General features: G+C 61.0%; 1 protein-coding gene across 1 annotated transcript in view; it reads right to left on the reverse strand.

The window, feature by feature from the left end:
* UMODL1 (uromodulin like 1) overlaps nt 1-18,555 on the reverse strand; it is a 56,539-nt gene extending 37,984 nt beyond the window's left edge. The window contains exons 1-6 of the mRNA XM_044254939.1: nt 18,480-18,555; nt 14,789-15,031; nt 8,822-8,983; nt 7,775-7,893; nt 5,487-5,673; nt 3,529-3,669 (exon numbers count right to left, since the gene is read on the reverse strand). Of these exons, the coding sequence (XP_044110874.1) occupies nt 3,529-3,669; nt 5,487-5,673; nt 7,775-7,893; nt 8,822-8,983; nt 14,789-15,031; nt 18,480-18,555 (928 nt within the window). The remainder of the gene's footprint in view (nt 1-3,528; nt 3,670-5,486; nt 5,674-7,774; nt 7,894-8,821; nt 8,984-14,788; nt 15,032-18,479) is intronic.
* Between the last annotated feature and the right edge of the window lie 226 nt (nt 18,556-18,781).

Here is an 18,781-nt window from a genome sequence, read left to right on the forward strand (position 1 = left end):
GGAATCTCTGGGACCTGAGGGCGCACGCCTGCCGCCTTCCCCGAAGGCTTCTGCTGGGGAGACAGAGCAGCCGAGTCCAGCAACGGACGGTTGGCCAAATGGATGGGAGGGGACAGCATGCTTTGGGACAGCTGAGTCACCACCTGGGGGTTTGAGATCTCAACGGCCTGTCTCGGTGCTGTCGTCTGCTCTGGCATCCCGTGTCTTTGATGCGCTTGGGAACATTTTAGGAAGGAGTCCACTGGCTTCATCAACGCACAGGGATCCGGGTGCCACCAAAGGAAGAGCCAACTGTGGTTTAGAAAATCCATAGGAGGGCGCCTGGGTGGCTCAGTGGGTTGGGCCACTGCCTTTGGCTCAGGTCATGATCTCAGGGTCCTGGGATGGAGCCCCGCATCGGGCTCTCTGCTCAGCAGGGAGCCTGCTTCCTCCTCTCTCTCTGCCTGCCTCTCTGCCTACTTGTGATCTCTATCTGTCAAATAAATAAATAAAATCTTTTAAAAAAAAAAAATCCAGAGGATGGGGTCCTGGAGGCCAGTCAGCAGATCCCAGCTCACGGGAAACTCAGCCGGGGGAGGGGGTGCCGCGTCCTCCAGCAATTACGAGGAGAAACAGAGAGGTGGAGGGAAACCCCCACGTTGCAATTCAACAAACCATCCGAGAGTCATGATGGAGATGGGGCAGGGAGAAAGTTCAACGGACTGGATGTTTGATGAGATTAAGGAGCTGTGGTTTGGGGTTAAGGGAAGATATGATCTGGTATTTGGGTTGTTTTGTTTTGTTTTGTTTTTTAATCTCTCTCTCTCATCTCCTAGAGATACATCGTGGAGTAGGACCGACGGAGTGATACGTTGAAGGAGGTTCGGAATAATGAGGCTGGGGGCAGGCGGCAGACAGGGACAGAGGGGCGAGGAGGGTCTCGGGGGTCAGCGGACCTTCGTGATGCTCCTCTCTGGGCTTCTCTTTGTCCACAAGTTTCCAGAATAAAGACATGAATCTCTGTGGCCTTATCACTCTGGGCAGGGTGGGTCCTGCCTGGCCCTGCCCCTGTCCCCGTCCCCTCCTCTGCACTCCGTCCCCTCCACCTGCTGGTTCCTGGACTCCCATCAGGCACGCGCCCCCGCCGGGGCCTGACCTCACTCTGTGCCCGCGTTTCCCGAAGCTGCCGTAACAAATGAGCACACGTGTGGTGCTTAAAACAAGAGAAATTCACTCTTACTGCTATGGAGCTCGGAAGTCGAAGAGGCAGGCGTGGGCCGTGCTGAGCTCCTTCTGGAGACTCCGGGGGAGAAGCCAGGCCTGGCTTTCACCGTCTCCGCGGCCAGCGGTTCCTTCACCTTCAAAGCCGCGTGCAGCTCCTGTGCCTCTTCCACTTCCCTTGACCGTCTCCTCTCCCTGCTTCTGAGCCTCCGGCCTCAGGACCTTGCGGTGCCACGGCGCCCCCACATAATCCACCACCGACCCCCAGCCCGAGACCCTTAGTGCCTTCTCCGGTGAGAGGGGCAGCCGCAGGCCCTGGGTCCGCACGCTGGTGGCTTTGGAGCGTGTTAGCACAATCCTGCCCCCCACGCTCACGCCCGACTTCACTCTGGTCTCTGCCCAAAGGTCACCCTGTCCAGGGGCCTGCCCTGGCCAGCACACCTGAGACCACAGCCCCGGCCCACCCCTCCCGTCACTCTCCTTTGCCGTGGAAGCCGACCACGGCCCCACATTTGGTATTTGTCCACATCTGTGCCGTCTTCCTCACTGAAATGGGAGCCAAGGGAGCGAGGGCTCTTGGACACCGAAGAAACCATCAGGACAGCGCCTGGCGCAGCACAGACACTCAGTAAAGTGTGTTGTATACGCAGTGGACGGTCGGGTGGATGGATGCATGGGAGGGAGGGAGGATCTAGAATGGATGAACGAATGAGTAGATTCGGATGGATGAGTGGACGAATAACCGAAGAGGAACACAACCCTCCTCACCACTCCCTCCTCGTGCGCCGGCAGTGCCGTGGCTGGTCTCCCCCTCACCGTCCCACAGACAGCCCTGCAGCCCACGGGCACCGGCCTGCCCTGAGCCGCACACCAGAGCAGCCGCAGGTGACCGTCATCCCAGCTGGGGATGGCCTTCAGCGAGGGAGAAGACATTCCAAGGGCAGCCTCCTGCAGGAGGCAAGGCTGGACCCGGGTCCCGGAGCTGCCCAACTTAGCCAGGGTCTCTCCTCACCAGCACCCACACGTGCTTGGACATCTCCGGCCTTTTCAAAGGCCCTCCTGAGAGCCACGCCTCCTCCATGCCTGCTCGTTTCTCTGAGCCTCTTTGGGTACCTGTCCGTGAGGGATGGTTCCCTCTGGACTGTCGGAGGCTCTTTCCTGCCGTGCTTCCTGCCTCACCCTGGCCGTGTGTCAGCGCCTCATCCTGCACAGACTCCGGGCCAAGGCCCCCTTCCCCTTCGGAGCGCCAGCCCCGGGCGTGGACCCTGGCTTCGCTGCCGTCTCCTACAATGACTATCATCAAGGACAACGCTAGTCAACCGAGCCATACCCGGTCCCCCCAGAAATCACCACGTATTCGCGGCTCAACCAGGATGTGGGCAAGCCACCCTATCCCGCTCCCTCTCCTGCTTCCAACTCATCAGGGAGTCCCTAGGGTTCCTCTTTCACCGATGCCTCGATTCCACCCCTCCACACCGCCTTCCGCCCCCCAGACGCCAGGGCTGACCGACGCCACGGCACCTTCCACACGCAGCTGCGTCTTACTAGAAGCCCCGTGGTGGCAAAAGCTAATCACATGCACCTAGCACGTATACGCCCGTCACATTCCCTGACCAGCCTGGGCCAGAGCTAGACCCGTGCTCGTCAGGGTCGTCTAGGTTGACCCTGTGGTCACGGGACAGTCAAGGTCACACCTGTGGTCTCCATGCAAGTATCAGTCATGTCCCCTTCACTCTCGGAAGGGTCCCGATGTAAGCAGCAAGCAAGAGAGGAATCTTCCTGGCCTGCCACGCCTGGCAAGTGTCTGGTGTGTTCTCTTCTGAGTTTCCTGGAGCAAAGGTTGTGACCTACTTGCATGTGTTTCTTTCTTTCTTTCTTTCTTTTTTAAGATTTTATGTATTTATTTGAGAGAGAGAGAGAGAGGAAGCACAAGCAGGGTGAGAGACAGGCAGAAGGAGAGGGAGAAGCAGGCTTCCCGCTGAGCAGGCAGCGGACATGGGGCTCGATCCCAGGACCCTGGGATCATGACCTGAGCTGGAAGCAGATGCTTAACCGACTGAGCCACCCAGGCGCCCCTTTGCACGTGTTTCTATCACCAGCATCCAGCGTGGTGGCCGGCACATAAGCAACATCACCAGCTCCGAGGAACGCAGGACGAGCCCACTACGGGATCCAGCATGCTACAAAGAACTAAGTGACTCTCCTTGGAACACAAGCCGGTCATTCCCTCTCTGCAAGACAGGAGGGTCCCTGTGGGCTGCGACCCAGTTAGCCTGAGCAGATTCCCTGGGCCATGCCTCCCCGAGCCGGGAGGGCCCGGTCGCTCACCTCTGCACGTGCGGTCCAGCTTCTGGGGACCCGAGGCTGGCGGCTCAGGGTGACAGGTGCATGGGGACGAGCCCTCCGCGCTCAAACACTGGTCCTTCCCGGAGCAAGCGCTGAGGCCATCGATGAAGCATTCGTCGACATCTGTTGACAAGAGGAGTAGGTGAGACACTTGTCCCAGCCTTGTCACTCCGCGTGTCCCAGCCCGAACCACCTCGTCATTCGCCTCAACCTCCAGACGGGCATCACACGGGCTGAAGAAGTGGCGTGGGCAGAGTCTCAGAGTAACTGCCGGAGCCCTGTCTTAAAGAGCTCTGGGGCCCGCCAGGCGCCTTCATCCACGCGGGTGGCCCACGTCTCAGGCCACAGGCAGCCCCGAGGGCTGGGAACAGGTGGAGCTGCCGCCACCAGCGAGTCTGGAGGGTCCTGAAGTGATGGGGTCTGAAACTCCCGCCCAGGAATAAACCTCGTGGCCAGGCGGTTCTCCAGACCCGAAGGAGAACGGAGCCGCCCCTGGGGACCAGAAGAGGCCCGTCACCCTCCCCCACAGCTGGACGCTCCGGCAGAACACGGGCCGGACAAGCTGCTCCACGACCCGGATAAAGCGGACAGAGTGAGGCCACGTCCCAGCCAGACGGGACACACAGACGCCGAGTCACCTGCCAACCACCCCCCACTCGCTTTCCGCTTTACCGCTCGTGGCTTATCTTTGAGCTGCCGGTCCCCTCCTTCCCGATAAGACGTGCTGAGACACCCGGGCTCGGCTCTGTGCCCGCTCTCCGAGAGGGTCCAACCTAGAGCCGAGCCCCCCTCCCTCGGACCTCCCCCAGCTGTCCCCTAGTAGACTCCGGACACCGCTACGAGAGGGCCCAGGCGCCCCTGCTGGAAACTCGCCCACCGCCTCGGGGGGTAAACCTGGTTTGCTCTCCGCAGGTGCCTTCCCTTATGGGCGCAGCTCAGTCGGGTCTCGAAGAACATTTCGGATTTTGAACGGAGTAAAATGCAATCGCTGGAGATTTCCCTGGGCTGCAGACCCCGCACCCCCCTTACATGTGACCTTCATGTCACAGAAGCCCCACCAGCCAGAGAAGCCGTCCCCCCTCAGCCCAGGGAGCGGCAGGGGCGTCTGGCTCCCGCCGTGGGCAAGAACGCTCCACGGGGCCCAGCCCTCCGCTCACACGCGGTCCACAGCGCAAGGGCAGAGCCGAGCCGTGGAGACCGAGGCCATGGGGCCCACAGCCAAAACCCCGTCCTGTGTGGCCCTTTCCAGAAAAAGTTTGCTGACCCCTGACAAAGAGGAGGGCTAGATATCTCCTTCCAGAAAGGAGACCAGCTCTGGTGGTTTACCACGCTCAGTGTTGTGCGGTTCGACAACGGGCCTCCCAGGACCAACGGTGTCTTTGGGGAAGGTGGGGGACGGCAAGAGGGCAGGCGAGCACCCCGAGAGCGGAAGCGATGGCCATGACGTAGTTGTTCGGGGACCTGTTCGCCGGCGCTGCAGTGGAAGGGGAAATCCGGGCGGGACGGCGTGGAGGGGACCCGGAGGGAGGGAGCCAAGGGAAGGCCAATGTGGGTGCAAAACCCTTCTGGGGGCGCCTGGGTGGCTCAGTCGGTGAAGCGTCTGACTCTTGGTTTTGGCTCAGGTCATGATCTCAGGGTTGTGGGATTGAGCCCCTTGTCAGGCTCCCTGCTCAGAGGAGAGTCGGCTTAAAGACCCCCTCCCCCTCTGCGCCCAACCCCGCTTGTGCTCACTCTCTCTCTAATAAATAAATAAATCTTAAAAAAAGAAAATAAAAAACTCTCAAATCTTCACCTTGGAGCTCAGTTTCAGTTTGGTTTGGGCCCGAATGAGCTGCGTACAGGTCAGACCTCCCCTCGCCCCTGTTCGTCCTGCAGGGCACCCCCCCCGCCCCCACTCCCCCGCCCCCACCACCGCGGAGAGGACGGAGGGGAAGCGGCACCTTGCGCCTGGATGTCAATCACTTCATAGACGCGCTTCACGACCTCGTCCAGCATCTCGGAGACCCGGGCCACAGGCACCAGCCGCGGCAGGCCCAGGAGCAGCTGTGACACCGTGAGGGAGGTGTCCCCGCGGGCTGACTGTAGGTGGTGGACAGCGGGACGCAGCGGCTGCAAGGCGCTGGTGACCTGGGAGGCCAGAGCCAGAGCGTCACTCACGGATAGGCGCCCATCCGACAGACAGGGAGACTGAGGCCCGGAGAAGCACGCACAGGTGTGCACACACACATGCACACACGCGTGCACACGTGCACACGTGCACACGCACACACAAGCGCACACCATTCTGCCCCTCGGGGAAAACCCTCTGCCTTGTGCCTCTGCTGGTCATCATCCCAGTAAAAGTCCTACAACCCAGACCATGAACACTTCTGCAAATGCACTGTCATGGGATGAATTCCGGTCCCTTCAAAAAACCCGGTGTTGAAGTCCCGACCCCCAGAACCTCGGAACGGGACCTTGTTTGGAAATAGAGTCATGGCAGGTGTCGTTAATTATCGGGCAGTCCTTGGGGTGGGCCTCTGTCCAAGACGACTCGTGTCCTGCCGCAAAGAAGAACCCCAGCCACAGACAGAGACCCCACACGCCCAGGAACGGGGCCCAGGACAGACCTTCCCTCGCAGCCTACGGCAGGAGCCCGCCCTGGCCACTCTTCGCTTCTAGATGGTCTCCACAACGTTTGGGAGGAAGGTGGGGGGTGTGAGCCCCCCATCTGCAGCACTCCGTACGGCCGCCCCAGGAAAACCCCCGGCTCCCCCCCAGGACCCCAGCCCACCTCACCCTGAGGGAGATGTGGAATCAGAAGCAGGTTTGGGGGGCACTAGAGCCCGTCTCCCCTGGGGAGACCCGACACCCCCTTCTCCCAGTGGGGGGGGACGCGGAGGCACAGCTGCTCCCGCCGGAGGCAGAACAGCGCGCCCCTGGCTCCAGCCTTGTGGGAATCCCAGAGTCGGGGTGCCCAGCGCCAGCCAAAGCGGGAGCCCATGGGAGGCAGGACCCCTGTGGGAGCAATACCCACGCTCATGAAGGGGACAGGGGGGAACCCAGACGATACAATTTAAAATACCAACAACCACAACTCAGAGCCTACATCGTGGGCACGGCTGTCAGCTCCTTATGTGTACGCTGTGAGCCCCAGAGCCCCTGTCACAGGCAGGAGGACAATTACTCTGATGACGCGGAGGTGTCTGAGGCCCAGGGAGGTGAAGCGACTTGCCCCAGGCGGCACAGCGAAGGCGCCGTGGTGGGATTTGGCAGGCAGTCTTAGAACCACGTTCTCACTGGCCAGCCGGGCAGCCCCAGCCCCTCAACAAACCAAAAAAGGCAAATCCCTCCCCGTTGGGACAGTTAAGGAGGCCGCCAGGGGAAGGTGACGTGGAGGAACCCCAGTCTAGCTGCTGTCCCCGACGGCCCAGACACGGGGAGCGTGAGTGCCGTCTGTGCTGGGGCTGCGCCCGCCCGTGGACCACACAGCCAGCCGAGGCTGAGGCCTGTCTATTCGCCGGGTGACTGCACGGGTCACGCGCCCACGAAGCGGGCCCTGAGGCCAGACGGTCCCCGGGAAAGCCGCCCGGCGGTGAAGAGGAGCCAGGCCCCGCCCGCCGTGGGGCTCTCAGCCTGGGGGGGCTCTGGGCAGCGCGGGAAGGTTCCCATGGAAGGTCCTGTGGGGCCGTGTCCACTGTGGGGGCGCTCCCCCGGGCCTGGTGTGGCTCCTCCGGGGACATGCGGCCACATCTAGAGACAGTTCTGGTTGTCACAGTGGCCGTGTTTCCGGCTTCCTGCGCGTGGAAACGCTGTGATGGCAGGCAGCCCCCACAGGGAAGAGCCCCCAACCCCCAATGCGGCTCGTGCCGAAGCGCAGAGACCCCGGCAGCAAGAGGCCCCCACCTGGCACGGTCCCTGAGGCCCGCCAACCTCCACGCGGTGCGGGCTCGAGGGGGGTTAGAGAGGGCGCGGCACGGGGGCCTGGGCCGTCTGCGCTGCGGCGCCCTTCTATGGAAGCAGAGAGATGACGCGGCGACGGGCTAGCGCAGGACACCACCGCCTCGGAACGCGGCGAGCTGCTTGCGGCAGGCCGTCCGTTGTACTGCACATAAACCCTGCCCCTCTCAGGCTGGTTTTTATAGATTCAGAATTCACGTCTGCTTCAGAGTCAGCCATGTTGGGGTCACTTGTAGAACCCCCCATCCTGACCCTCGGTTCCCGCCCGGTGCCTGTCCTCCTCACCTACCATGGAGTGCAGAAGCCGCACGTGGTCCAGGAGCCTGGGGTCCACCTCCTCGAGCTCCCTGAAGTCCATTTTCACCAGGACAGTGACCTGGTACCAGAAGGTCACCGGGCTGTCAGGATCTGCATGAGGACACGCTCTGGTGAGCTACAGATCTGGGGCAGGCAGGGGCCAACTGAGGCTCACCCAAAGGAATCTGCCACCGGGGACAGCGTGGGACACTTCCCCCACCTGCCACCTCTCCCTTCTCTTATAATATATGTATCATATGTATCATATGTATAATATGCTGTATGATACATTACTGTATGTAATGCAAATCAGATACTACTGTATATAATACATATAATATATATTACATATATAGCATATAATATAGTATGTTATTATTATCCATAACATATTATACATTTACATTATACACATACATAATATTATATGTACTATATAATATGTAAATATCTTACATAATATAATTATACATTATATATTATGCCTAATGTAACATTTTGTATTGTGTATCCTGTGGCTTCATACTATACTAATATATGCTATGCTGATACCATAGCCTTATAACATATGTCACATCTAATATATTTGTAATATTTATATCTATTTCCCTCACTCTGAACCTGGACCAACCCATTCTCCTGGGAGCAGCCCACGGTCAGGAGCAGAGCTTTCCAGACCAGACGGGTGCTTAGCGAGGGCCAGGCTGCCGACGGGCCAAACCGGGGCTCTGCCGAAGCCCCAGCCACCAGCTTTCCGTCGCCCTCTCCGACGCAGCTCAGGTTCCGACGGGCGCCAGCCCGACCCCTGGGCTTCTCTGGCGCCCTGGGGAGATCGGAGTCACGGCTCTTCCAAGAATATCCTCCTTCTCTGGAGGCCCCGTGTGCAGTTGCCCCCCCCAAGGTGTCAGTTGGACAAAGACATCGCCCGGGGAGCGAGAGGCGCCCGTGCACATGGCCACAGGCTCTCTGTAAGACGGAGCTGCTGCTTCTGAAAACCCCCTGCCCCGCCCTTCCCCCCACACCAGGGCTTCAACCCTACCTCGGGGGGCGGGGGCCACACAGTGGTGGCCCCGGGATGAAGGGCAGCACTTTCGAAGTCCCGGGCAGTCTGTGTCCAGCACGCATGGTGAGGCGGGGGCTTCCGGCCCCACCACCGGGCAGACCCCGGGTCTTGAGGCAAACTCTCTGGACCGATTCAGGGCTGGAGGGGGGAGTGATTAGCAATCAGTGGTGCTGGGCACAAGCCTTGGTTTTCCCAACCCTGGATTCCAGCTGCTTTTCCTGGAGACATGCGGCACGACCTGGTCACGGGCTGCGTCCTGGGCTGGGCATCGTCTTGGCGCGTCCTGCAGAGCAACCATCCGGGGCCGCGTGCTCTGACTTTCATGCAGTCTAACCGTCTTGCCCGGATGGAGGACCGTATGAGCTGGGGCGCTGGGTATCCCCTTCTCTAGGCTGGGTGCGGGTGCTCCCCTCTTAGAGACCACTTTGTGGCCCCGTATCCCAATAGCTAGCTCATTTATTGAGCACCTACTATGTTCCGGTACGCACCAGGTGCCCAGCACCCAGCAGTGGTCCCGAGGCAAAGTCCCCGCCTCCAGGACACTTAGATTCCAGTGGACGAGGCCAGTACTCACATAGACCTATAGAAACAAGGCCTGGGGGTGGCAGAGACATGATGGGCTTTTGAAGAAAAGGGCTTTCGGGGACTGAGATGCAGGGAAAATACCAGGGAATCTATGGGCTGAAGGAGACTGGCCGGGAGGCACAGGGCTGGCGCTCAGGTTGGTGGAAAGTTCAAGATCAAGGAGAAGAAACTGACCCTAGGGAAGCTGGGGTGCCACCCTCCAGGGGGTGGGATGCTCGGCTGGGACACTCCTGTTGCAGGACCCACGGCGGCCTGCAGGGCTGCACCCCCAGAGGGGCAGCTGGGCTCAGGGCAGCAGGGGCAAAAGAAGCCCGGCAGCCAAGAGCTGGAGGAGGCTGGGGGCAGCAGAGAGGGGCACAGGCATCCCAGGAAGGGCCTGTGTGGTCCGCAGCCTTACTGTCACCGACCCAGAGGATGAGGGCTCCCGCTACCTTGGGTGTCAGGTAAGTGCACACGGCTCTGCCCAGACTCCTCTAAAGCCCCACACCCTGCCCGACCTTCCAAAGAGCCATTCCAAGTCCTCCAGACTCCAGGGAAAGCAGAAGAGGTCGGCAGGGGACCACACTCTGCAAACATCCCGCAGGGGTGGGGAAGGTTAGCCCCAGGGGGATGTGTGGGGTCCCACGTGGAAGGGAAGCCTCAGGGGCTGCGGTCCCAGAGACCGCCCTCTGGGTCCCCCAAGGTCTCCGCAGACAGAGAGATGGTGGGGCCCCTGCTAGTGTGGGCGCACGTGGCCCGGGGCAGGTGACTTCACTGCCTTCCAGCAGAGGAAGGGAGAAGAAAGCCAAAACCGCCCAGAGGCGGAGACTCTGCCGTCACTCTTCTCACGGGGCAAAGCCAGCTCCTGCCGCGTGGCCCACCCTGCTGAGGGATGGCTTGACCTTCAGCCTCAACGCCTTCTCCTCTCCATGCCGTCCATGGCCCCTCGCCGCTTCCCAGTCAGCCAGGTGCCTAGTCTGGCGTCTGAAGTCCTGGAGACGTTGCCACGAGGGGGCTGGCTCTGGGGCACAGAGCATGGGTGTGGGGGGCAGCCCGTGGTGGGGAAACACCAGCTTCCCTGGAGGGCCACCACTCAAGGACTTCAAGGTCATGACCTTCCCTTCCACCGTAAAAACCAGCAGGCTAAGGAGACGTGAGATGAGACGTAAGGTGGGCTCCCAGGACAAAAAAATGACACTCAGGGGAGAAAAGTCAAGTCCAGGGGCGCCTGGGTGGCTCAGTTGTTAAGTGTCTGCCTTTGGCTCGGGTCATGATCCTGGAGTCCTGGATCGAGCCCCACATCAGGCTCCCTACTCAGTGGGAAGCCTGCTTCCCTCTCTCCCTCTCCCTGCTTGTGTTCTGTCTCTCGCTGTCTCTCTCTCTGTCAAATAAATAAAAATTTTTTAAAGTAAAATCTAAATAAAGTGTGAGGTTGAGTTAACGGTGATGTGCGGCGTTGGTTCCATCGTTGGGGCAAAATGCATCACGGTAACAAAAGGTGCTACCAGCTGTGGCGGTGGGGGAGGGCGTTTAGGGACCATCTGCCCTCTCTGTGCCTCTCTGTAGATCTGCAACTGCTCTAAACTCAGAGGTTTACTTCAATGCAACGAAAATACAGGCCACGGAGAAAAACTGGCTTCCAAAAACGGTCACCCGATCACAACAGCAGTGGTTTCCAGTTCAACTCATCCTCACGCGGAGGCTGCTGGCGCGCCCCTGCGTGCTTGGAGCCCGACGGCTTACTGAGAGCCCAAGAGAACCGACAGTTCCAACTTGGTGGAAAGTCAAAAATCTGCTTCTCCTTCCACGAGCTCAGCACAAACAATGAAGCAGCCTGGCAACCCAAGGTCAGTTCCAGGTCAACGCGACGGCCCAGAGGTTTCTGTCCGGACGGCGGGAGCTGACGGCTGTCCCCGGGCGGCTGGGAATCCCACCGGCTCTGGAATCATCGTTCCCGCCCCAGAGGGGTCCTGGTCACCAGCTTGGGGAGCTTCCCGGCCCCATGGGGTCCTGGGCTCGCCCCGCTGAGGAGCCCGTGGAAACCAGGGCTGTCACCCCCCCGTGGGTGAGTGTCGGCTGAGACGCTCCTAGGAATCGATCACGAGTGACTCATCCTGGCGTGCCCCCCCGTGTGTGTCCCACACGGTCCTCATCACGGCGGTACTTATTCTAATGGAAAGTTGGAAGCGGCTCGTCTCATCCACGCTTCCGATGCGCGCCGATGACGGGGTGCCCTGTGGCCGCTAGATCACACGGCACACAGCATCTGGCAGGAGCCATGTTCCAGATGAGTGTGATGCCGGGGAATCCCAGTCCGGGTGAGCAGGCGTTTCTAGAAACGCTGCCTCTGCCCGGCGCTCAGGAGAATGTCAACGGGTTGTGCGTGGGCCGCCGGCCTACGGTTGATTTCTCTTCGTTCTTTTCTGTTTCCAGATTTCCTGCGGGGCTCACGTCCTCACTCTTGTAACCGTACTGATGAGACATTGAAATAAAGTAAACGTATGACTTGTCACTGTTTCCCCAGTGTGGACTTAAAAAAAAAAAAAAAAGGAAAAAGCCGTCTCTCTAGACTGCAGACACAGCACTCGGGTGCTCTCACTGCCTTCCGCTGTTAGAAGGTCGGTGGCTGAGTGGGAGGGGACAGAAGCCAGCCAGGCTGCGGGTCTGCGCTGCCGGGGGGGAGACTCCGAGCCGAGAAGACCAGAAAACCGTTGCCGGGATGCCGCTCACCCCTCCCTCACTGGGAGGGAAGAGTGCCCTGTGCCCTCCGGTCCTCCCCAGACTCCCAGGCTGTGGCCCGTGGCTACCACAGGGGCTGGCCCCTGTCTCATTCTGCAGCGGGTGGCGGGGGCCCTTAAAGACACTTGTCACTTGTCACTTCCCCCGCAAGGCAGCAGCGAACGGGCTTTGATGTAAGGAGCACGGGCGTGAAGAGGGCGGTGCTGCCCGGTGTGAGGGCCTGTGGCCGCTGCGGTGTCACACAGGCCCTGGCGCCAAGCAGAGGCCTTCCTGGAGGAAGAGGCTGGAGCTCCGCGCCCCGCCCCTCCCACCTCGGCCCCTCCTCCACCCCCACCACGGCCACTCCCCCTCGAATGCCACAGACTGAATCTGACAGGGGGTTGGGGAGACCCAGCCCCAGTCTGTGTCACTTTGGTCAAGGTCCTTGCCCACTGTCCCCTGATCTGTGACCCCGTCTACACAGGGTGGTGGTGGGTGACTCCCGGCCATCAGGGACCAGGAACCCACCTGGCTGGCCTGTCATCCATAAAGATCCCCTCCGCCTTCCCTCCAGGCTCCTGGCTGCCTCCTCTCCACACAGCTGGCTACTAGAATGACCCTCTAAGGCCCCATTAAGGCCCCTCTAAGGTCCCCCACCCCACTTAGCCACCCCGGGGGGGCCAGTCGTCCTCCGGGGGGGGTCCTCGCCACAGCCACGCCCTCCTGCCACCAGCCACACCATTCCCAGCAGCTGCCCCAGAGAGCCCTGCCCATGGGACCCTAACTAGAATGTTTGGCCTCTCCACACCTGGTGAGTTCCTCATTAAAGGTGCCAGCACTCCACATGCGGAGCTGACGTCCCCCGAAAGGCATTTCCCGGGCGCTGGCTTGTGGAAGGCAAGAGAGAGGAGCAGCGAGCAGGTGGCAGGGAGGGGACACGCACCCTCCCCGTCCCCTGAGAATTCCCTGGCTTCGCACAGCAGGGCAGCAGCCTGACCGAAAGGCACCGGTCGGCATAGGTGGGGCTGGGGAGGAGCTCCAGGGTGCTCCTCTGGACAGGGGACCTCACAGCAGCAGGGAGCAGGCGGGAAGAGAGTGGCTGTCACAGGGACAAATGGACAGGACCGGGCAGCCCCCACCTTCTACCCCTGGGTCCAGACCCTCCACGCCTAGGTGCCGTGGCCTGAGTCCTCCCCACCGCGGGGACCTCTGCCACCCTCAGAAAGAGAGGTGGCCCCAGGCAGCCCCTCCTTGGTGCACATGGCCCTTGGAGACAAGGAAAGTGGAAAGGGAGGCCAGTGTCCACAGAGGAAGGGACACCTTAGATCCAGTCCCTGGCGGGACCCCAGGGGACAGCCCCCCACCGAAAGGGCGCCCTCAGGGAACCAGTGGGGACTTGGAGCTGGCCGCAGGCTGTGGGCCCTGAGGTTTTTATTGGCAGTGGTGGCCTTGGTGATAGTGGTGTCATTTTTTCGCTCATCCCTGTGTGTTAGCCTCTGAGCGGGGTCAGTGGGACCTGCCAGCCATCTCTGTCCTCCGTGAGGCTGCTTTGGGGGCCTGTAAAGCCCTGCTCGGGATGACTCAGTGTGCCAAGCCCACACAGTCCTCTGCAGGGCCCGCACCACCACATCCTGCAGCCGCTGGGAGTGGGGGGGAGGGGACCGCCAGCCCTGGTGTGCAGCGACCTGGCCTCGGGCCGCCTGGGCACGGGCCACATGGGATGCCCCTCCTGGACCACCGGACAGTGGCTTCGTGCTTTCTGGAGGCAGCAGTCCTCATCCTCTTCCAGGGCTGTGGCCCCTGGAAACTCAACTGGGGCCACACCCTTCCCACTTCCCCTCTGCGACAGGGGTGGGGGCAGGGAGACCTTCTTGGCAGCTCAGAAACTCATTTTTGATCTCACATTGACTCAAATTTAACCACCACCACCACCACCACCCACGTCTACACACAGGCACCCTTTCCCCTGGAAGAGGTCTTCTGGAAAGTTCTCTCCATGGTGAGAGGCTGAGCCCTGAATGTTGCAAAAAGTGCAGCCCCCTGGCTGGGCTCAGCCACGCTGGTCTCCCAGGCGCCGGCCCCAAGCATCTTCCAAAGAGCCCGTGGAAGAAGAGGACTCAGGGGCCCCGGACAGTTGCTGGGAGGGGCCCAGGGGACCTTTCCCTTTCACCCATGGGCACCCGGACGAGGATTTCCGTTGAAGGAAGCGTTCAGCTTTTAAAAAGAAAAGATCTTCACCAATACGGACGAGTTTGCAATGCTGGTTCTCAAACAGCTGAAGTTCGCATTGCTCGAGACCTTTACAACAGACCCCAGTGCCTCGCCTTTGTCCCAGACCAATTCCATCCCCTTCTCTGAGGACCGCATCCACACGTTTGCGTTTTTAAAGTTGCCCAGGGGCCTCCGGTGTGCAGTCAGGCCCGAGAGCCACTGCTCCAAAACGGGGGCTCCCAGGGGGAGCCCACTGGGAACTTGGACTCCACCCCGAGCCGCTGGTGGGGCTGGGCCAGTGACCTGCACGGGGACAAGCCCTCCAGACGACCCTGAAGCTCGCTCTAGCTGGAGAATCATTGCTCCAGAAGGGCTCGGGGTGCCAACAGTGCCCACCCTGAGTCTCACCACGGTCCCCGGCCCCCCGCCCACTGGCCACCCCGGACTCACGCAGGACGCAGTAGAGGCCCAGCTGCTCGTAACCCGCACAGCAGTCGGTCACGTTCCTGGCCTCGGGGACCTCCACGGTCAGGTACCGGGTTCTGTAGACCGTCTTGGGGCATCGTCTCCACGGGATCCACCCACCGCAGGGGGCGTAGGTCACGTGCAACGTCTGGACGGCCTCCACCTTCTGGACGTTTCGGGTCACGCTGGAGTTGCACAGCTGGAAACTCAGCAGGGAAAGGCCTTTTTCTAGGAGGGAGTAAGAGGAGGGATGGAGGAAACAACCAAGAAGAAAACGCCGGAATCAAATCGAGAGAAGGGGTTCCGGGCCAGTCCTCTAGTTCTGCAAGAGCAAGGGAGACCAGACCCTCCCCTCCCCAGCTGCTCCCCACCAGAGTCTGTCCACCGGCCAGCTGAGAGGTCAGGCAATCGCATGAACTTGGAGGAGTCACGGTTGAACGGGGACCTGCATGCTTAGAAGTCCCCGTGCAGAGCCCGGAGCTCACCCCCAACCCCGGGGTCATCCATGCTTCCCACCGCCCGGGCGCTGACGGTGCACCAGAGACGCGGCGGGAAGGGACCAAGCATCTGGGGCTCACACCCCGTTTCCTGCTCTGCGCCCTGATCCCGCCGGCTGCAGCGGCGAGGGGGCGTGTCCTCGCAATATGAACATACGACCACCCCCTCAGTCCACTCAATAGGAAGGGCTGCCCCGTGCCGGGCTCAGACGGGAACGGCAGCCTTTTGTGGAACAAGCAACACCTGAAACACACACAAGACGTTCCCAGATGATAAAGCTCGGCCTGACAAGTGCAGCCATCGTCAGAGACGAGAGCACGGCGCCCCACGGAGGACAGCACCCACCTGCCCTCTGGGTCTCTGTGTCTCCCACCTGGAGCCCCCCTGCTGTGCACAAATGCCAACGGCCTGCGGCCCTTTGCAGTCTGATCACTGGGCTCTCCAGACCCCGGGGCAGCCCCTCCTTTCACTAGCCTGGGGCCTGGGGCATCCCATCTGCCCACGGAGCCTCTGTCACCTCGTGTAGCAAGGATTGTCACAGGTGGAATCGTGTCTCTACCCAAACGTCCAAAACTCATGGGCTGAAGTCCTGGAAGCAGGCTTTTGCAGATACCATTAGTTGAGATGAGGCTATAGTGTGTTAGGGTAGAGCCCCATCCGTGATGCCTGGCGTCCTTACAAAAGGGGAAATCTGGACACAGAGACAGATAGGCAAGGAGGGCACAAGGCGGAGATTGGAGAGAAACCGCCCCCAGCCAAGGAGCACCCAGATTGCCAGCAAACCCCCAGAAGCTGGGGGAGAGGACGGAGCAGATTCTCCATCCCAGCCTCAGGAGAAACCAGCCCTGCCTCGATCTCAGACTTCTGGGCTCTGGAGCTGGGAGGAGGCAGATCTCTGCCCTAAGGCCCCAGTCGGTGGTGCTGAGTCAGGGCAGCCCCAGGGAACCCCCGGGGAAGTCAGGCTTCCCGGCCAGCCCGGGATTCTGCGCACTCGTGGGCTCTTGGTGTTGGATGAGGGGATGGCGTGACTGTCCTTTGTCCATCAGATATGTAACCTCTGAGCTCTCGGCTTTACGAAACGATGCCATTAAGGGGGAAGCACCTGTATTACCCCAGGGAGAAGTGTGTACCCCGGGGAGAAGCTGGGCTTCTGAAAGGAGCTGAGACAGCCGCAGAAATCATCTGCATCACCAACTCCAGCACGGTGCCCCGAAGACCCCCTCCCTCGGCCTCACAGCCTCCCCCGAGCGTGCAGAGAGCAAGACTGGGGGCTGGTGACCCCAGGGAGAAGCAGGGCTGAGCCAGCCCCCAGCCCGGGCTGACAAGGGGGCGGTCTGCAGCCTTACTCTGCACAGAACACAGGGCTGGATCCCGGCGTGCTGAGCAAACCCACCCCGGAGCTGCATGGCCGCCTCCCGGCTCAGCGCTGCGCTGCCGAGGGTGGATTCTCTGGGAGAGGAGCCGGGGGCTTCCCCTCCTCACCAAAGGGGCGCTGCGGCGAGACACAGGGAGGCCCTCATACTGGGGGTGGGGGAGCGGGTAACGGCCCAGAGCTTGGATATCACGCGGGGAAGGAACTGGAGAAGTGGGCTCCGTGAGCGGGGCCCCTCACTGTGTGCGGGTGGGACACACAAAGCCCGAGCCTTCCTGCTCCGAGAATTTAGGAAGGAGGCTCTGGACTGTGGTTCTCGTCTTCACCTAAGAGGAGCTGCTAACCACGGACGCAGGTTACGTTCCCAGCCCTGGGGAGCCTCTGTCCCCATCTGATTACGACAAGGCCCCGGTGAGCGTCAGCAGAGCCCTCCTGCACACAAAAGTGCACGCACACACACGCGTGTGCACACACAGGCACACGTGCACCTCCTCTGAAACTGCGTTTGGGTCCCGTGCCTTTTGTTTTTTTGCATTCCTCAGGAGGCCACCGGTTCCTCTCCGAACCTGGCGTCTCGGCGGAGCCCAGAGGAGATCCTCCGTCTACGGGACCTTCCAGGGAGCCCAAAGCTTGGGAGTCAGGGGTCCTGGGCTCTGGTCTCAGAGGTGGGAAATAACCCTAAGGAAGGAGAGTGACCTGGGGTCAGAAGATCCCCATTCACACCGGCTTCCCAGTAACCAGCTCCGTGACTCATGCCGTCACAACGATCCCCTCTTGTCATCTGTCAAGCGCTGACTGCATCCTGGGATTCAGTAAATGACACTGTGCCTGGGAAGGCAGTCCCCGGCACAAAGGGCAGGAAGCCAGGTGACACCGACACCACCATGAGCCCCGGCTCCCGGGGTCCCCACGGGCACAGCGAGGGGCTCGAGGGGGACCTCCTGACAGCTCCAGCTCCTCGAGGCTGTACGGTTTACACGGAACCCATCACGCAGGAAAAAGCAAAGGGAAGAAATCACCACCAGAATTCTGCTTGCAGCAGGAAAAACGCGAAACCGGGGCTTCACTGAAGCGGACGGTGGAAGCCGAGTGGATTTGTGCGAATTCCCAGCCGAGTAGGACAGATTTCAAAGGGACATGATGGCAAAGGTCTCAGGTCTCTGAGGCTTCAGAAACTGGCCGCGCTCTCTGCAGGACCGCAGGCCTGGCAGAGCTTGGGCAGGCGACCTCGAGGGGTCCCTCACCGCCCCGGGGGCCACTTCTCACCTTCATGCACCAAAGAGGACACTGGGGGTGGGACCCTCCCTTGGGGTCCACTTCACGATCCCAAGCCTGCCTGGCAGGGGAAACAGGGTTGAGCCAGAGCCCACGGCAATGGAAATTCAGCTCACTGCCTGCTGTGTGGCCTGGGGCGAGTCCCTGCCCGCTCTGGGTCTCCCTCCCCTTACTCGCACCTGGGGACACAACGCTCTGAGACTCGAGGCTTGGGAGACTTTGACTGGGACTCTCTAGGAACTCACTCCTCGGCACAACCCACGCCAGCGGCAGAAATGCAGAGTTCCAGGTCCCACCCCAAACCCTCTGACTCAGAATCTGTGCTTGAACCCCGCCCCGGGCCCCCACCCCACCAGCTGACTCCGAGGCACACACGCCATCTCTTCTGTGGTTACCGGAAAATTCGGCCAGACGGGACGGATGTCACCTCTCAAAGCAGACGCATCTCTGCAGGGCCGCCGTCCCCATGAGACCTGCTCCCGGGACCCCCCACTCCTCCGGCATCACCCATGCCGAGCTCCAAGCCCTCACCTGTGAAGCCACTGGCCTGGGTCGGGCCCGCCGCGCTGACCAGAGCCAGCAACGCCAACGGCAGGGTCCTGAGCATGGTCGGACCGAGGTAGGGCTCTGGGTTTCCCGTGAGCAGCCCTGCGGAGGGGCCTGGAGAAAGGGCCCTTCTGTTCCCGGTGCACCCGGAGGCGATGGCTTCAGGGCATGTGCTCCAAGAGAACAGTCCCTTATGCCTACTGGCCAACACCTGCCGCCCCCATGGCCGTGTCCCTCGGGAGACCCGCGGGGCACAGCCCATTCTCTCTCCAGACAGATGGCTCCCG

Source organism: Neovison vison, chromosome 6, assembly GCF_020171115.1.
Source record: "Neovison vison isolate M4711 chromosome 6, ASM_NN_V1, whole genome shotgun sequence".
Classification (NCBI taxonomy): Eukaryota; Metazoa; Chordata; class Mammalia; order Carnivora; family Mustelidae; genus Neogale; species Neogale vison.